Source organism: Lemur catta, chromosome 20 (genome assembly GCF_020740605.2).
Source record: "Lemur catta isolate mLemCat1 chromosome 20, mLemCat1.pri, whole genome shotgun sequence".
Taxonomy (NCBI): domain Eukaryota; kingdom Metazoa; phylum Chordata; class Mammalia; order Primates; family Lemuridae; genus Lemur; species Lemur catta.
The window spans coordinates 33,993,361-34,009,873 of record NC_059147.1 but is presented as its reverse complement, the minus strand read 5'-3'; the positions used below and the strand labels follow the sequence as shown (position 1 = coordinate 34,009,873).

Below are 16,513 nucleotides of genomic sequence, written 5' to 3'. Positions count from 1 at the left end.
AGCGCCTCGGGCCACGTTCCTCTCTGGCCTCCCGACCCTCCCACGTGGGTCCAGTGGAGCCGCCAGCGGAGGCCCAGGGGTCTCCCCTGCTGTGCCGCCTCCCCCCGGCGCTGCGTTCTCTCAGCCGCTGGTTTGGGGTTAGGGACTCGGTGCTGGGGGCTGTGGTGAGCTGGCCTGGGCCCCCCAGAAGCCATCGGGGGGCCCTCACCCCAGGATGGGGACAGACAGCAGTGCGAGCCAGACTGGGGAGGGGGCGGCTGGCCACTCGCTGGGCCTGGGCGTTGGGGGTGGGGGGAGCCACGGCCAGGGTCTTGCTTAGAAGGGGGTCTCAGCTGTGCTGTGGCGCCTCCCTCCTCGGCCTCCCAGCTGGTGACAGCCAAGTGGGGTCTAACCAGGGCCTGCAGAACCCGCAGGACTGATCTTTCCTTCGTGCACGGGAGGGCGGGGTGAGCTGTGTCACCCTGTCACCCCAAAGTCAGCATGTGCCCCTTGCTCTGGGCGGCCTGGGGAAGGGGCCGGGTGGGCCCTCGAGTTTGGGCAGCTCGGGGCAGGGTGCAAAGCCCTAACGCAGAGCTGTCACAGACAAACGTGGCTGGATCGCGGCTCCTTCCCCGAAGCCCAGCTCTGCCACCCTGGTCCCTTCTGAGCCGGAGCAGCCGCCCTGCCTGGCTGCGCTCCCTGCAGGGGGGATGACCGAGGGGCTACTGGCGCTTCCGGTCCCCGTGTCACCTCCCTCCCCGGTGCCGCAGGAGAGGTTGAGTGGGCTCCCAGGTCCCCTGCCATGAGCCCCCAGTAGGGTCCCACCCACCTCTCCTGACAAGCCTTGTGCCCCTGGGAGGAGACGGCCCGGCCTCCCGGGACCCCCACGTCAGGTCAGCTCGAGGGGAGGTCCCTGGTGGGGGCTCAGGCTTTGGGACCATTGACCAGGCCCCGGCGCGGGCTCACAGCTCTGTACCGTGTGATTCTGTCGCGTTCCCTCCGGGACAGGCACAAGTGTGGACACGGAGCCCCGTGCAGTGGGTGCTGCAGGGGGCGGGGGCATAAGGGGTGACAGGCCACGCGGTGACCCGCTGGCCCCGCGTGCATTAGAGCCCCAGGACTGACAGAATCCTGCAAGGTGGGAAACTGGCCGCAGCCTCCGTGCCCCACAGGAGGGCAGGTGCCTGTGCTGGGGGACTGGGGGAGAGCACACGCGTGACAGCGTCAGAGCCACACGCATCTGCACGGATGCACCTCGGAAACGCCGGCTGGGGAGCCCGCAGGGTGCGGGAGGGTGTGCGGCAGCGAGCCACGGCGTGAGGGCCTTTACCCGGCACGGGCAGGGGCTCAGCGCTGTCCTCCGGGGCGAGGCTGGCTGTCCCCGGCCACCTGACCCGAGCTGACGCCCTTTTCCTCCGCAGCCTGCCTGTTCCGTGTCAACGCGCTGTCGCTGGTCTACCTGCTGTTCCTGCTGCTGCTGCCCTGGTTCCCGGGCCCCACCCGGCGCAGCCTCCGAGGTAAGCGGGAGGCCCCAGCCCGCGTTCCTAGATGGGGGGGACTTGAGCCAAGGGCGGGGGTGCCCTGGGCCTCTGCTGGCTGAGTAGTGGCTTTGGGGGGCTCACAGATCTGTGTGAACCATGCTCTCTGCGATGCCCCCTCAACGGGAAGGACCCCAGGGCCTCCACCTTCCTACTGCCCGAGAGCCCTGGCCAGTCTGAGGCCCCAGAGTGGGAGCTCTGCTCCTGGCTGGGGTGGGCGGGTGCCATGCTGGGCCCTCCCCTGCCGTGGATGGGGGTGGGGATGCCGGGCCTGGTGGGGGGCAGGGAGCCCGTTCCAGACTCCCCCTGCCAGCCAGCGGGTGGGCCAGGAACAAGGGCCCATGGGCGGGTCCCCGGCCCGAGCCCCCACTCTGTCCCTTCCCAGGACAGAGGAGCCACTGTGAGCTGGGATGGGGGGGCCGGGTGGGGCGGGGGATGCACTGGGAGCTGCTCCCTCTGGGGGTCAGGGAGGAGGCGGCAGCGCGGCCCCGCGGCCCCCTGGCCTTGCCTGGCTTCCCCAGCTCTGAGTTTGGTGCAAGAGGCCGACAGGGATGACCGGGGGGCCGGGCCCTGGGGAGGGGGTCTGGGCGGTGGAAACGTGTCTCCAGCTGTCTGACCACTAGCAGTGCTCTGAGCTCGGTTTCCCCATCCCTGAGACGGGGAGATAATGGCCCTGGGGGTCTGTGGTGGGGACTGAGGGGCTTGGGCGCAGTGTGAGGGCCGAGCAGGAGCCCCCACAGCCAGCCACTAGGGGAGGGGCTTTCCCGGTGCCACCACCCCACCGTCCCCAGGTCGAGATTGGCTCTGCCGAGCCTTCTTCTCCCTCCCGCTGGTTCCGGCCTTGCTTGGCCCCCACAGTAGCCAGGGTGGCTGTGGCCCCAACTCACCATGACCTGCAGGGTCTAGCCCCGAATGTCCCCCGGAGGCCCACTGCCCCTGCTCCTACCGCAGGGCCTTTGCACTGGGCGCATGGGGCCGGCCTTCCTGCCGAGACCCTGTGTCCATGCTCGGGCCATGTGGGTGTGGCCCAGCCGGGACCCTGCGGCAAGTGGAGGCCTCGGGAGGGCTGCCCCCTCCCCGTGCCCTCCCCTAACCCCGACCCTTCTGCCCACAGGTCACACGGGCCGCCTCCTCCGGGCCCTGATCTGCCTCAGCCTCCTCTTCCTGGTGGGCCACCTCACCTTCCAGATATGTCTGCACACTGTGCCCCGCCTGGACCAACTCCTGGGACCCAGCTGTGAGTTGCCGCGCAGCGGGGTGGGGCCAGGTACCCGGCAGCAGCGCTGGGGTCAGGAGGCCCGGTGCCCTCCCTGGGCTAGACGGTGGCAACCTCGGGTCCCCCGGAAGGCCCCGCTCACCTGGGCTGCCAGGATGAGGGGTCCCTGAGCACCCAGGCCAAGTGCCCCCAATGGCGCCTGGGCCTGGGCTGGCCACGTGGGCAGTGAAGAGCCGGCCCCAGGCCCAGGGGTGGCCCCGGCCCCGAGTCCCTCCCTCCATCAGCCTCCCGAGGTGCCCTGGCTGCCCGGCTGGGCCATGCCAGGGGCCCTGTGCTCCCACTCCCTGCCTGGCGCCCCTCACCCTGCAGATATGCTGCCAGGTGGCACCTGCCTTGCTGGCTCCATTGACACAGCACCCAGGCCTCAGACGTGGGAGCCCAGGCAGCTCGCTCTGCCACACGGGCGGGCAGGTGCCACTGCGTGTCCTGTCTTCATTCCGTGGCAGGCGTCTCCGTGGCGCTCAGAACCGAAGCCAGGGGACGCTCCAGAGGTCGGCAGCCCCTGCCAGGGCTGTTCTAAGACCGAGGCACAGCCTTCCTGCCCGGCCCCCGCTCCCTGCCCCATTTCCCCGGCTGGGCCTCAGTTTCCCTGTCAGTAACAGCATCTGAGACCAGTCGTGGGAGCCCTGCAGATGCTGGGCCCCTGTGCTTCCTTGGTTCCCAAGGGGCTGTGGCCCGGGAACCAGAGCCACCCAGCGCTCCCCACCCGATCCAGGCTCCCGTGCGTCTCTCTGCAGGTGGCCCGTGGGAGAACCTCACGCGGCACGTGGGGGTCACGAGGTAAGACCCCGCCGCAGCCTCCCTCGGGCGTTTCCTGGGCTCAGGGGAGGCCCCGGAGCCGTCCACCGCTCGGCCCCTGGCCTGGGGGCCCCCCACGCCGCACCTGCTGTCCTGGCCTGACCCCCTCTGCCTCCCCCGCAGGCTGGACCTGAGGGACGTTCCCAACACCATCCGGCTGGTGGCCCCCGACCTGGGCATCCTGGTGGTCTCCTCCGTCTGCCTGGGCCTCTGCGGGCGGCTGGCGCGGAAAAGCCGGCAGGGCCCGCACGCCCGCGAGCTGGTGAGGGGCTGTGGGCCGCCGGGTCCCCGGGTGTCGGGAGGTCATTCTGGAGCTGTGGTCCCAGCCGCTCTGAGGACTTCTCATTCTAAACGGACGTAGACCCGTTGGTTGTGCGTATGCGCTGACCGCGAGGAGCTGAGCCGGTCCCCGCCCCGGCGGGGTGGTCGCGGCCATTAGGACCTGGTCCTGCCGGGCTGCGTCTCGGGTCGGAAACGTCCTCGGACCCCAAGGGCGTCTGTGCTCTTAGGACCCGTGGGGGGGTTCGTGGGGCCCACACAGTCGGCACCCGGGGCGGGGAGACGGTCCCCTCAGAGGACGCCTGGGCACGGGCGCCTCACAGGCCGGGGGGCGCGGCAGGGCCCCTGTGAGCGTCCGCAGCCCCGGGAGCCACGGCCCGGGTCAGGGGCCGGCCTGGAGGGCGAGGCGGCGTCACGTTCTGCTGCCACCAGACTGGGAAGGTTCAGCCCTGGGGTGTCTGGGCCCCCGGCAGCCTGTCACGGTCAGGCGTGAGCCGGGGCCCTCTATGCACCTCCCTGCCCCTGCGCGAGGGCAAAGGTCACGAGCCCAGCCCACGCGCCCCAGCTTGGCCTCTGCCCGACACGGCTGTCCCGGGCTCAGCCGGGACGTGAGACTGCCGGGTGTCCTGGCACAGAGACGCCCTGCCCGGGAGGTGCCAGGAACCCAGGCTCCTCCCACCCCACCCCTGCACCAGTGTCCCTTTGCCAAACAGCGGACGCTTGCCAGGCACATGGGCCTGCATTCCAGAGGAGCCCAGAGAGGGGAAGGGACTCCCCAAGGCCAAGTGGGGTGACTCAGGCTGCAGGACGGTCCTGCTGTCCCTCCCGTCCCTGTCCCCCCTGTCCTTGTCCCACAGGATGGAGCTGTGCCCCACTTCAGAGGTGGAGATGGGGCCCAGACGTCCAGCAGCCTTTCCAGGCATTTGTGGGGGTCCTTGGAGGGTCCCTACCTCTCCCCATGAGGACATATGGCCTACAACTGGCATGTGACCAGGGCTTCCTGGAATGTACCTGCCAGGAAAGGCCGGGGACTGCCCCTCCCCTCCCCCCAAGCACAGGGTCTCCTGGTGGCCCTTGGGCAGCCTGGGACGGCCACTTTTATCTGGGGGAGTGGGACTGCAGCATCCCGCCAGGCACAGTGGCCAGTGTGGACAGACCCAGGGCGAGGCGGCGAGGGGTCCACCCGGGCACCCACGGCTCTAAAACTGGGAACTGGGAGCCCCCAGAGGCTGCCACAGCTTGCCGCTGCCTGGCAGGGCCACGTCCACACGCCACGGGGCAGCCTCACTGCTGCACGCGGTGGCCCGATGGAGGTGCGTGTGCAGGTGCGTGTGCGCAGCTCAGAGGGGCCAGGCGGCTGCAGGGGGAGGCGAGGAGGCCTGGGGGGAGTGCTCTGCAGTGTCCCACGCAGTGTGGGGGGCCTGCGGCTGCGGGGGGGCTCACACCTGCCCTGCCCCTGCAGCTGCCTCTGTTCTTTCCGTTCCCAGAAACGCTCATTTTTCACTCATTTTTCACGCCTTCCCAGATTTCCCAGGGCCGGGGCCAGGCTGTGGGCGGGGTGAGCTCAGGCCTTCCAGCCCCAGCCCCCGCCTGGCGGCCTGTGGCCAGCAGGGAGTGGCAGGCGCCTCCCTCACCCCCAACTCGCACTGGCCTAAGGGCGAACCCTGGGGGTGAGCGGCACGACCCAGCCCACTGCTGCGCAGCCTTGGAGAGGGGGCCCGGGCCCCTCCTGCTCGGACATCCCTGGTCCCCAGCACGCCTGCAGCCCTGGTAGCCCATGAGGGCAGGACCTGTGGGGTTCACCTCTCCTCTTCGGTCCAGTCCCCCGTCTGACAGACAGGGAACAGGCTCAGAGAGGTTAAGTCACTTGCCTCAGGCCACACAGCGAGAGGAGGCTGTCAGGGGCTGGGGCCGGACTGGCCATGTGGCTCCAGGGCCTGTGCTCTCAGCCCAGGCACCTGGAAAGCCACGGGCACAGCGCCTGTTTCACAGATGGGCACGCCGGGCTGCTGGCAGCCGGGCCAGACACCTGATGGCAGAGTCTGTGCTCCTCCCCACAGCCGGGCTTTCCCGGCGTCCGGGAAACCCTCAGTCAGGACCACAGAAACGGGGCTTCCCCGCCCCAAGCAGGGACCATCGCGTTCCTCCAGGCAGTCGGCCACCTGGTCCCCTCGAGGGGGCCGGGGAGGGCAGCAGCGCAGCCCCCGGCCTCCAGCACAGCGGCCCCCCAGTTCTCCGGGCCCCACAGGTGCACGCGGGGCCCGGCTGTCCCTGGCCGTCCCTGGCCGTGTGATGTGGGGCATCCTCAGCTGATCCCTGTGGGACCCAGCGTAGCGGGTCTAAGGTCTCAAAACCACGGCGTGTGGTGCGAGCCGTGCACGTGTGAGCGTGTACGTATGGGCTACTTTTCCTCCTTCTGAAACGTTACCTCTCAGGAGCCAGACTGTACCGGGCAGGGGCTTTGGGGACCCACGTGGGAATCTGTGGGGTCTGCCCTCTGGGGCCGCGTGGTTTACACGGGGGGGAAAAGCAGAGACACGTGAGGTGTTCTGCAGTGGTCCGAGGTCAGCCGCCACCTGTCACAGTCTCCGTGTGCCAGGGCTGGGCCAGCGTGGAGGCTGCCTCCAGGAAGCCCCGCGAGGCCCATGAACTGGAGCGGGGCAGTAGGAAGGTCGCGGCACCGGGAGGACAGCTCAGGCCCTGCCGTGCGGGCAGCCGTGGGTGTGGCCCCCCCTGGCCCCCAGCTGGGCACGGGAGGGGCTGGAGCGGCCTCAGTGCCCTGCACCTTCCCTCACCCTGCCCGTGGCCTCGGCAGGACGATGACGTGGACACAGGCCCCACAGCGGGGCTGCAGGGAGCCGCTGCACCAGCCCCTAAGCAGAGGTCACGGCTGGCCGCCCGGTTCCGGGTCACAGCCCACTGGCTGCTGGTGGCCGCCGGACGCACCTTGGCCATAATGCTGCTCGCTCTGGCAGGTACCCGCCGAAGCAGGGAGGGGCGGGGAGCTCCCCAGCGGCCAGGGAGGCGGGCTCACTGGCACCGGCCAGGCCTGACTGCCCGCCCTCTGCCCGCACGCAGGCATCGCCCACCCCTCGGCCCTCTCCAGCATCTACCTGTTGGTCTTCCTGGCCATCTGCACCTGGTGGGCCTGCCACTTTCCCATCAGCCCCCTGGGCTTCAACACACTCTGCGTCATCGTGGGCTGCTTTGGCGCCGGCCACCTCATCTGCCTCTACTGCTACCAGACGCCCTTCGCCCAGGCCCTGCTCCCGCCTGCGGGCATCTGGGCCAGGTGAGGCCGTCCTGCGCAGCCCCGTTCTCCTGCCGGGTCCCACCTGCCTGGCCCGGCCCAAGCCTCTGCGTGGCCTTGTGGCTCCTGAGGCCAGCGGCCGGTGACGCGCCTTATCCGGGTAGGGTGTTTGGTCTCAAGGACTTCGTGGGCCCCACCAACTGCTCCAGCCCCAACGCACTGATCCTCAACACCGGCCACGACTGGCCCGTGTACGTGAGCCCCGGGGTCCTGCTGCTGCTATACTACACGGTGACCTCTCTCCTGAAGCTGCGGGGGCCCCGCCCCTCTGCCCAGGTGAGCCCCTGCCCGCAGCACCTCTGGCCCGCTGGGTCTCCCGGGGCGAGCGCTGAGCTCCCGCTCTGGTCTCCACAGACAGCGCACGCGGAGCGGGAGCTGGAGCTGGCCGACCTGGACCCGTGGCCCCAGGACGGGGAGGCTGCGCAGGTGAGGAGCTGGCCGGGGGTGGGGGTCCCTGGGGCTGTCGGCCGCGCCTGCTCACACACGGGTCCTCCGCAGCACACGGGGCCCGCACCCACGGCGCCCGACAGCGATGCCGACAGCTGCATCGTGCACGACCTGACCGGCCAGACCCCTGTCCGACAGCGGCCCCGTGAGTATGACGCACACCGAGGGCCACCAAGGGACACTTGCTCCCTTGGACACATGTGGCACGGGCGGCTTTGGGGCAAGGCCAGTGCTGCCCCCTGGTGGCCAGCAGTGGTCTGGCGTGTCCCCTCCTCAGCCCGTCCACCCGCTGCCCCTGCTAGGCTGCCCAGGGCCATCGTGTGGCCACGTCGCTGAGCCCTGAGACCCCATGGGGGGCTGTTGGGGTCTCCCAACCCCTCCCCAGAGGACTCACCTGCCTGGCCTTGGGCTGGTCCCTCAGGGTTGGATGCAGATGGCCCAGTGGCCCAAGAAGGTGCCTGCCTGGGACCTTGGTGTTGGCCGTGTCATGGGGGAAGGGCTGGGGACTTTCTCTGGGCATTTTCTTTACCCTGAGCCTCAGTTTCCATTTTGTGATTTGTTTCTAAGTGAAGCAAACGCGGCCTCCAGCTTCGGGAGTGGGCGCCCCGAGGGTTTTCATGTGCGCGGAGTGGAAGGGGGTCACGGCACCTCGCACATCCTGTCCTCGCAGGGCCTCCAAAACCAAGGCCCAGACAGGGTCCAGGGACCGGCCAAGGTCACACGGCACCTTCAGGAACACGTCAGGCCCAGCAGCGGGGGCTTGTCCTGTGTTTTCTGCCCGGTGCCCACCACGGCTGTCTGCTGGGCCCGGCTCCCTGCTGCCCCGCTCTTGCTCACTACCCAATTTTAGGGCACAGTCGGGTGTGGGAAGGGATTCTGGCGTGTCCCCGTCGAGTTGACCTCTGCTCCTGCCCCGCAGCGCGCCCCGGGCGGGCTGAGCCGAGGGAGCCGTCCCCACTGCACGGCCTGGGCCACCTCCTCATGGAGCAGAGCTACGTGTGCGCCCTCATCGCCATGATGGTGAGGGGACCGGGCTCCCCGGGAGCGCTGGGAGGGGGCATGTCGTGTGCACGTGTGTGGGTGTGCACATGTGTGCACGCGTTGAGTCCCGTGCTGCCGCCGTGCGCCCAGGTGTGGAGCATCACCTACCACAGCTGGCTCACCTTCGTGCTGCTGCTCTGGGCCTGCCTCGTCTGGACGGTGCGCAGCCGGCGGCAGCTGGCGGTGCTGTGCGCGCCCTGCGTGCTGCTGTACGGGCTGGCGCTGTGCGGCCTGCGCTACGTGTGGGCCATGGACCTGCGCCCCGAGCTGCCCGCCTCCCTGGGCCCCGTCAGCCTGCGCCAGCTGGGGCTGGAGCACACGCGCTACCCCTGCCTGGACCTCGGCGCCATGGTGAGTGTCCCCCGCCAGCCGGGCAGCGCGTGTGCCGGCGCGTCGGCTTTCTGCCCGACGACCGTGGGGATGCTGTTCTGCCCGCGTCACCTGCCCATCACGGGAGGCTCCGGGAGAGCAGGCCCAGGTCCGATTGTCACCACGGGGGCCCCGGGGCCCTCCCAAGTGTTTGCTGAGTGAATGAATGAGTGACGTTGTGTTGCCACGGGCACCGTCCCTGTGTCCCTGGACGCTGTGTCGGTGTGCCCTCCGTCTGCCGGGCGCAGACCCCGTTAGCACCCCCAGACCCTGCGTCTCAGCGACTCGTGCAGCTCATGTGTTCACGGGGCTCCGTGTGTCCCTGTATGGGGAAGGCGTGTGCCAAAGCGTCTGTCACGCATTTACAGGCCCGTGGGTTGTATCTCGTGTGGGATTTGTGAAGCTTTGTGTGTGCCCACGTGTTAACGTGGCCACCTGTGCACGTGTACGTGTGGACTTATGGCTGTGCAGACGTGCAAACCTGTGCATCTGTGCCCCGTGTGGGTGTGAGCGAGAAGGTGCTCGTGCCTTGGAGGGGCAGGGGTGGGTGCGGGAGGGCTGGCCCGGCTGTGGGGGGTGCCAGGCCCCAGCCGCAGTGACGCAGAGATGCCCTGCTCGTCCCAGTTGCTCTACACGCTGACCTTCTGGCTCCTGCTGCGCCAGTTTGTGAAGGAGAAGCTGCTGCGGGGGGGCAAGGCCACGGCCGAGCTGACGGAGGTCACCACGGCGGACGCAGGTGGGCAGCGGGGCTGGGGACGGGCTGGGGACGGGCTGGGGACAGGCTGGGAGGGGGAGGTGCCCTCCTGCAGCCGACACATTGCCCTGCCCCCCACTCGGCCTGCAGAGCCCACGCGGGTGCAGACGCTGCTGCGGAGCCTGGGCAAGCTGGTGCAGGGCGTGTACGCCAAGTACTGGATCTACGTGTGCGCCGGCATGTTCATCGTGGTCAGCTTCGCCGGCCGCCTGGTCGTCTACAAGATCGTCTACATGTTCCTCTTCCTGCTCTGCCTCACCCTCTTCCAGGTGCCCCAGGGGGCCGGGTAGGGCTGGGGCGGGGGTTCCCCCGCCACTGCGCGCTGCCCCCCTCGGCCCCGCCGTGCACCCTCACCACGAGCTCCCGCCGCCCGCAGGTCTACTACAGCCTGTGGCGGAAGCTGCTCAAGGTGTTCTGGTGGCTGGTGGTGGCCTATACCATGCTGGTGCTCGTGGCCGTGTACACCTTCCAGTTCCAGGACTTCCCCACGTACTGGCGCAACCTCACGGGCTTGACCGACGAGCAGTGAGTCCAGGGGTGACGCGGGGGCGGGACGCAGGGGCGGGACGCGGGGCTGCCCTGGGCCGGGGCTGACGCCGCCCCTCGCGCAGGCTGGGCGACCTGGGCCTGGAGCAGTTCAGCGTGTCCGAGCTCTTCTCCAGCATCCTCATCCCCGGCTTCTTCCTGCTGGCCTGCATCCTGCAGCTGCACTACTTCCACCGGCCCTTCATGCGGCTCACCGACCTGGAGCACGTGCCCCCGCCCCACGCCCGCCGCCTGCACTGGGCTCGCAGGTGCGGCCCTCCCACCTGGGTGGGTGGGGTTGGGGTGGGCCGGGGGCAGTGTGGAGGTCGTGGGGACAGGACCTCAGCTGACCCTGTCGGCCTGGGTGGGGCCACAGGTACCTGCCGCAGGCACGGGGGGTGGGGGTCACAGAGCAGGGGTCCTTGGGCCAGGGGCGAGCAGCCCCGGGAGCCCAGAGGGAGGGCAGGAACCCCGGTGGGGGGTGACGCTCCGGGACCCTCCCAGGCAGGACCCCACGGGCGGGACCCCGCTGCTGCAGCAGGAGGAGGAGAAGGCACCTGGGGCCGAGGGGCTGACCTCGGCCGGCCTCGGCCCAGCCACGCAGGTGCCTGAGGGTGAGTCGAGAGAGGGGGTGGGGGCAGGGCAGACGCGTGGCCGGGTCCCCTTGGAGCCCCGGGAGCCCTGCTGCGCACAGGCCGGGCCTCCTGCTCACCAACCCCCCACCGTAGGCACAGCCAGCAAGTGGGGCCTGGTGGCCGAGCGGCTGCTGGACCTGGCGGCCGGCTTCTCCGGGGTCCTCGCTCGCGTGCAGGTGCTGGCGCGGCGGCTGCTGGAGCTACACGTCGTCAAGCTGGTGGCCCTGTACACCGCCTGGGTGGCCCTGAAGGAGGTGCGCGCGGCAGACGGGGCTGTCCCCCAAGCCTCAGTTTCCCGGCGCGTGAGGGCTCACTCCCGGCCCACCCTGCTGGCCTCTCCGCAGGTGTCGGTGATGAACCTCCTGCTGGTGGCGCTGTGGGCCTTCGCCCTGCCCTACCCCCGCTTCCGGCCCATGGCCTCCTGCCTGTCCACCGTGTGGACCTGCATCATCATCGTGTGCAAGATGCTGTACCAGCTCAAGGTCGTCAGCCCCCACCGCTACTCCAGCAACTGCACCGAGGTACGGCCGCACCGGCCCCGCCCACCGGCAGGGTGGGAGCTGAGGGGTCTAGGCAGCTCCGAGCTCTCGAGGCCCACCAGGGGCCGCTGCTTCAGCATGGGGGGGCCAGCAACGGACATAGAGGGTCCGTCCCCTAGGGGGGGCTGAGAGGGCTTCCTGGAGGAGGTGTCCTTCCAGCTGTTGTGTGCAGGACCAGGGCCCACCCCCTAACACGAAGGCGTCCTCAGGGTTAGCGGCGTGTCCTGCCTTGGCCGAGGCCAGCGGCACCTGCTTCAGAGAGGGCGGTGGGGGGGCCATCCCGCCTCCCCCTGGCCATCTCTTTAGTCTCCTGGTCCCCGTGGTTCTTGTTACCAAGCCCCCAGACCCTTCCCCATGGAGGTGGCTCTGAGGCTGAGCCCTGCGTCCCTGGCTGGACAGCTGCTGAGGTGGCTCTGAGGCTGAGCCCTGCGTCCCTGGCTGGACAGCTGCTGTCTGGCCTAGACCCGCCCTGCCCACCGGGCCTGGCCTGGGGCAGGTGCTAACACCACGCCTCCCGCCAGCCCCTCCCCAACAGCACCAACCTGCTGGCGACAGAAATCAACCAGTCCGTGCTGTACCGGGGGCCCGTGGACCCTGCCAACTGGTTTGGGGTGCGGAAGGGCTTCCCCAACCTCGGCTACATCCAGGTGAGTGCCGGGCCGGCGGGGCTGGTGGGGCGGGTGGGGCGGTGGGCCCCACTGCCCTGACCAGCCACCCCCCGCAGAACCACCTGCAGATCCTGCTGCTGCTGACCTTCGAGGCCGCGGTGTACCGGCGCCAGGAGCACCACCGCCGGCAGCACCGGCTGGCCCCGCTGCCTGCCCAGGCCGTGTGTGCCGAGGGCACCCGCCAGTGGCTCGACCGCGACCTGCTCAGCTGCCTCAAGTACTTCATCAACTTCTTCTTCTACAAGTTCGGGCTGGAGGTGAGGCCGGTGCCCCCCTCCCCAGGCAGGGCATAGCGGCGGCGGGCTGCACCGTCCCGGGGGTCCCCACCCTCGGGCTGCCTGGGGTGTAGGCTCAGCCTGCCCCTGGGGTGTGTGGGTGCTGAGAACAGGCAGGGGAGGCCGGGCTAGGGTCTCACTCTGCCGTGGAGCCTGCCCCCCTGAGCCTCAGTTTCCCCCACGTGGTGGTGTGCTGAGTTCCTCCAGCCCACAGGCGGGCGGTGTGGGCCATGGTGCCCCCGCCCCGTGTGGCAGGGCCGAGCCTGCTGCCTGGGCCAGAGGCTGGGCAGGGTGGGCGCGGAAGGTCCCTTCCTGCCTGCTCAGCCCCGCCCCTCCCCCTCCCCAGATCTGCTTCCTGATGGCGGTGAACGTGATCGGGCAGCGCATGAACTTCATGGTCCTCCTGCACGGCTGCTGGCTGGTGGCCATCCTCACCCGCCGGCACCGCCGGGTCATCGCCCGCCTCTGGCCCAACTACTGCCTGTTCCTCACGCTCTTCCTGCTCTATCAGTACCTGCTGTGTCTGGGCGTCCCCCCGGCCCTGTGCATGGGTGAGCAGGCGGGGGCCGGCGGGCTGTGTCGCGTCTCCCCGGCGCCTGCGCGCCCTCCTGGGCTCCCCGCAGGCCTCCCCCCCCAGCCCCCACCGATCACCGTCACGCTCTCCGCGGCCGTCTGTGCTCAGGGGGCCCCACACTCACAGCGGTGCCCATTCCGCTGTCCCCCTGTGTCACCGGGGTCAGTCCGATGAGCATTTAGTCTTCCGTCTCCTTCGGCCCAGGCTGCCCAGTCCCTTTTGTCTCTCGTGACATTCCGGAGAGTCCGGCCTGTGGTTTTGCAGCCACCCTGAGGTTGGGACGTGTTGGTTGGCCCCAGTGAACACTCCCTGGGGGTGGGGTCGGTGCACAGTTTATATTGAGAAACACATATTGTAAGAATGATCTGGAAACGCTGGGTCCCTAAGTTCTCGACTCAAGTGTGAGTGGGCGTAAGAGTGACGGGGGTGGGGGTTGTCTGGGGCCCCACAGGCCTGATGCCCCCGATGTCCCCCACAGACTACCCGTGGCGCTGGAGCCAGGCCATCCCCATGAACTCTGCGCTCATCAAGTGGCTGTACCTGCCTGACTTCTTCCGGGCCCCCAACTCCACAAACCTCTTCAGTGAGTGCCACCCCCGCCACCCCCGGGGGCACCTGCAGGGCCACGAGGGCTCTGCACATGGGCTGTGCCGTGGGCCGGCGAAGGCACGGGTTTTCCAGACGCTGCTGGCCAGGTCCAAGTCTGGGGTTTCCCCAGCGGGGGCCTTGCATGGCAGACCCACCTCCCCACAGGCCCCTCCACGGGGGACTGAGGGGCAGACTCATGCGTGCACACGGGACCTGTCAGCACCACACCCCGTACAGACCTGTGCACGCTCACAGGTGTGCACACGCTGATGCCCCATGGTGAGCAGTCGGGCACATGTCAGCCCACGTGCCCTGACACGCAGGCACACACACAAGCCGCACATGTACACCGAGCCCTGTCCTCAGTCTCTGATACCCGCTAGCTGACATCACATGTGCCGGTGCTGACGGGTGGACGTGTGTCACCCGCAGCCCCGCCGTGTGCGCTGTGCTGGGGTGCAGCACGGCCACATCTCCCATGCCCCGCAGGTGACTTCCTGCTGCTGCTCTGCGCCTCTCAGCAATGGCAGGTGTTCGCAGCCGAGCGCACGGAGGAGTGGCAGCGTGTGGCCGGCACCAACACTGACCGCCTGGAGCCGCTGCGGGGGGAGCCCAATCCTGTGCCCAACTTCATCCACTGCAGGTGGGGCCCGGCCGCCCACCGCCAGGGGGCCTTCTGGGAGGGGGTGGCAGGGGCCCCGCAGTCACAGCCCCGCCCGCAGGTCCTACCTCGACATGGTGAAGGTGGCCGTGTTCCGTTACCTGTTCTGGCTGGTGCTGGTGGTGGTGTTTGTCACGGGGGCCACGCGCATCAGCATCTTCGGGCTGGGCTACCTGCTGGCCTGCTTCTACCTGCTGCTGTTCGGCACCAGCCTGCTGCGGAAGGACACACGGGCGCAGCTGGTGCTGTGGGACTGCCTCATCCTCTACAACGTCACCGTGATCATCTCCAAGAACATGCTCTCGGTGAGCCGGCCCTGCCGACCATCCCCACCCCTCCGCCGGGAGGGGCCCGGCTGACCGCTCCTCCCCCTGCCCCCAGCTCCTGTCCTGCGTGTTCGTGGAGCAGATGCAGACGAGCTTCTGCTGGGTCATCCAGCTCTTCAGCCTCGTGTGCACCGTCAAAGGCTACTACGACCGTGAGTGTGCGGGCGGCGAGGCTCGGGCTGCCTGGGACGCTCGCTCACCGGGGCCGAGCCTGAGCCTGGCCCGCTCCTGTCCCCCAGCCAAGGAGATGATGGCCCGAGACCAGGACTGTCTACTGCCCGTGGAGGAGGCCGGCATCATCTGGGACAGCATCTGCTTCTTCTTCCTGCTGCTGCAGCGCCGAGTCTTCCTCAGCCGCTACTTCCTGCACGTCAGGGCCGACCTGCAGGCCACGGCCCTGCAGGCCTCCAGGTGGGTGGTGAGGGGCACTGCTGGGCCCTGCGTGAGGCTGGCACGTCCCTGGCAGGGGGACTGACGGGCGGGACACAGGCCTGCTGGCACTGTCACTCTGCTCCCGCCAACCGGGACGCCAGCTCTGTTAGGGAAAGCAGGGCTGAACCCTGGGGGCAGGGGCACAGTCGCAATCCGGCTGGCTGGTGTTTCAGCCCTGAGGGTGGCTCCCCCCGCTGGAGGGCCGTGGCAGTGTCTCAAACTCCCTGGCAGAGGGCCTCCCGCCCGCGGGCTGAGCTCTGGCGCCAGGTGGGCGCACGTCACCTACCAGCCTCTCGGTTTGGACGGTTCTACTGCGTGAGACTGAGGGGCAGCAGGGTCTCCTGTCTCTCAGCACACACAACAGGGAGGGGCGGGGTGTGGGTGGAGCAGCCGCCTACCCGCGGGGTGAGTAGGGAGGAGTCGGGGCCCAGCCCCCGGGGCCCCCGTCCATACGTCCATGCCCCGTCCTCTCCCACAGAGGCTTCGCCCTCTACAATGCTGCCAGCCTCAAAAGCATCGACATCCACCGCAAGGCAGAGGAGAAGTCCTTGGCCCAGCTCAAAAGACAGTACGTGCCCTCTGGGGTGGGGACAGGCGGGCTCCCTGCCCAGCCGTGCTGAGTCCCTCCCCCTGCAGGATGGAGCGCATCCGCGCCAAGCAGGAGAAGCACCGGGCAGGCCGCGGCTGCCCGGAGGACCCCGGCCAGGAGCCGGGTGAGTGTGGACGGAGCCCCCAACCACACAGGGCCCCCGTGTCAGCGTGTCTGTGCCCAGTCTGCCTGCGTCCGTGCCGTGCCATGTCCCAGGGCTCCCAGCCCACTGTCCTGTGCCACGTGGTCACCCTCTGTCCCGCAGGCCTAGCAGCTGCCCCCAAACTGTCTGCACATGTGGGCTTTCTGCTCCCCCAGTGCGTGAGCCCCACAACCCCACGCACCCCCCTCACTTGGAGCTCTAAGTCCACCCAGTCCCCAAGGTGGTGGCTCCCGCAGCTTCCAGGGCTGTCCCCACGCCCCACCGCTCAACCTCACCCTGCCCCTCCACAGGGCCTGGCGGTCCAGGGGGCTCTTCCCTGCCACGGAGACAGTGGTGGCGGCCCTGGCTGGACCACGCCACAGGTACCCCCGACGGGCCTGCCCCAGGCGCCCCTCCCTCGGCTGCTGTCTCAGCTTCCCTCCCTGCCCCCCAGCCCCCAGGCTCCCAGCCTCGGGACCTGCTCAGCCTCGCCTGGGTGGGCGGAGCCTCTCTGGCCCGAGCACATTCCCCTCCCCCTGCCTTCCCTGCGAGCCCCGCCCACACTGGAGCCTCAGAGCCTGCCCTGAGCCACACGTTGATAACGGGCCGGGTGCTGCCTTAACCTGGGCCCAGAACAGTCCGGGCTTTTCTCCTGCGCTTTCACAACGCTTGGATTCCGCCGTCTGAGCGTTCGCTGGTGATCTGCAGCCTGTCCTCTCTGCGCCACCGCGCCGTGCACCGTGCCTGCCCTTGGCACGCCGTCTGCAC

General features: G+C 69.2%; 1 protein-coding gene across 2 annotated transcripts in view; it reads left to right on the top strand.

Moving 5' to 3' along the window:
• The window catches only part of PIEZO1 (piezo type mechanosensitive ion channel component 1), a 42,171-nt gene that overhangs the window by 18,855 nt on the left and 6,803 nt on the right, over window positions 1-16,513 (top strand). Inside the window, exons 2-30 of one of the 2 annotated variants that reach the window (XM_045533817.1) lie at window positions 1,401-1,496; window positions 2,632-2,754; window positions 3,531-3,573; window positions 3,715-3,853; window positions 6,686-6,845; window positions 6,949-7,162; window positions 7,285-7,456; window positions 7,535-7,606; window positions 7,679-7,772; window positions 8,547-8,647; window positions 8,759-9,019; window positions 9,662-9,773; window positions 9,882-10,060; window positions 10,168-10,316; window positions 10,403-10,585; window positions 10,821-10,930; window positions 11,045-11,205; window positions 11,296-11,472; window positions 12,012-12,137; window positions 12,215-12,415; window positions 12,780-12,984; window positions 13,486-13,590; window positions 14,085-14,238; window positions 14,318-14,561; window positions 14,638-14,734; window positions 14,822-14,993; window positions 15,493-15,582; window positions 15,651-15,727; window positions 16,057-16,128. In XM_045533817.1, the coding sequence (XP_045389773.1) occupies window positions 1,401-1,496; window positions 2,632-2,754; window positions 3,531-3,573; window positions 3,715-3,853; window positions 6,686-6,845; window positions 6,949-7,162; window positions 7,285-7,456; window positions 7,535-7,606; window positions 7,679-7,772; window positions 8,547-8,647; window positions 8,759-9,019; window positions 9,662-9,773; window positions 9,882-10,060; window positions 10,168-10,316; window positions 10,403-10,585; window positions 10,821-10,930; window positions 11,045-11,205; window positions 11,296-11,472; window positions 12,012-12,137; window positions 12,215-12,415; window positions 12,780-12,984; window positions 13,486-13,590; window positions 14,085-14,238; window positions 14,318-14,561; window positions 14,638-14,734; window positions 14,822-14,993; window positions 15,493-15,582; window positions 15,651-15,727; window positions 16,057-16,128 (4,089 nt within the window). The remainder of the gene's footprint in view (window positions 1-1,400; window positions 1,497-2,631; window positions 2,755-3,530; window positions 3,574-3,714; window positions 3,854-6,685; window positions 6,846-6,948; window positions 7,163-7,284; window positions 7,457-7,534; window positions 7,607-7,678; window positions 7,773-8,546; window positions 8,648-8,758; window positions 9,020-9,661; window positions 9,774-9,881; window positions 10,061-10,167; window positions 10,317-10,402; window positions 10,586-10,820; window positions 10,931-11,044; window positions 11,206-11,295; window positions 11,473-12,011; window positions 12,138-12,214; window positions 12,416-12,779; window positions 12,985-13,485; window positions 13,591-14,084; window positions 14,239-14,317; window positions 14,562-14,637; window positions 14,735-14,821; window positions 14,994-15,492; window positions 15,583-15,650; window positions 15,728-16,056; window positions 16,129-16,513) is intronic. The other variant, XM_045533818.1, reaches the window with a different exon arrangement.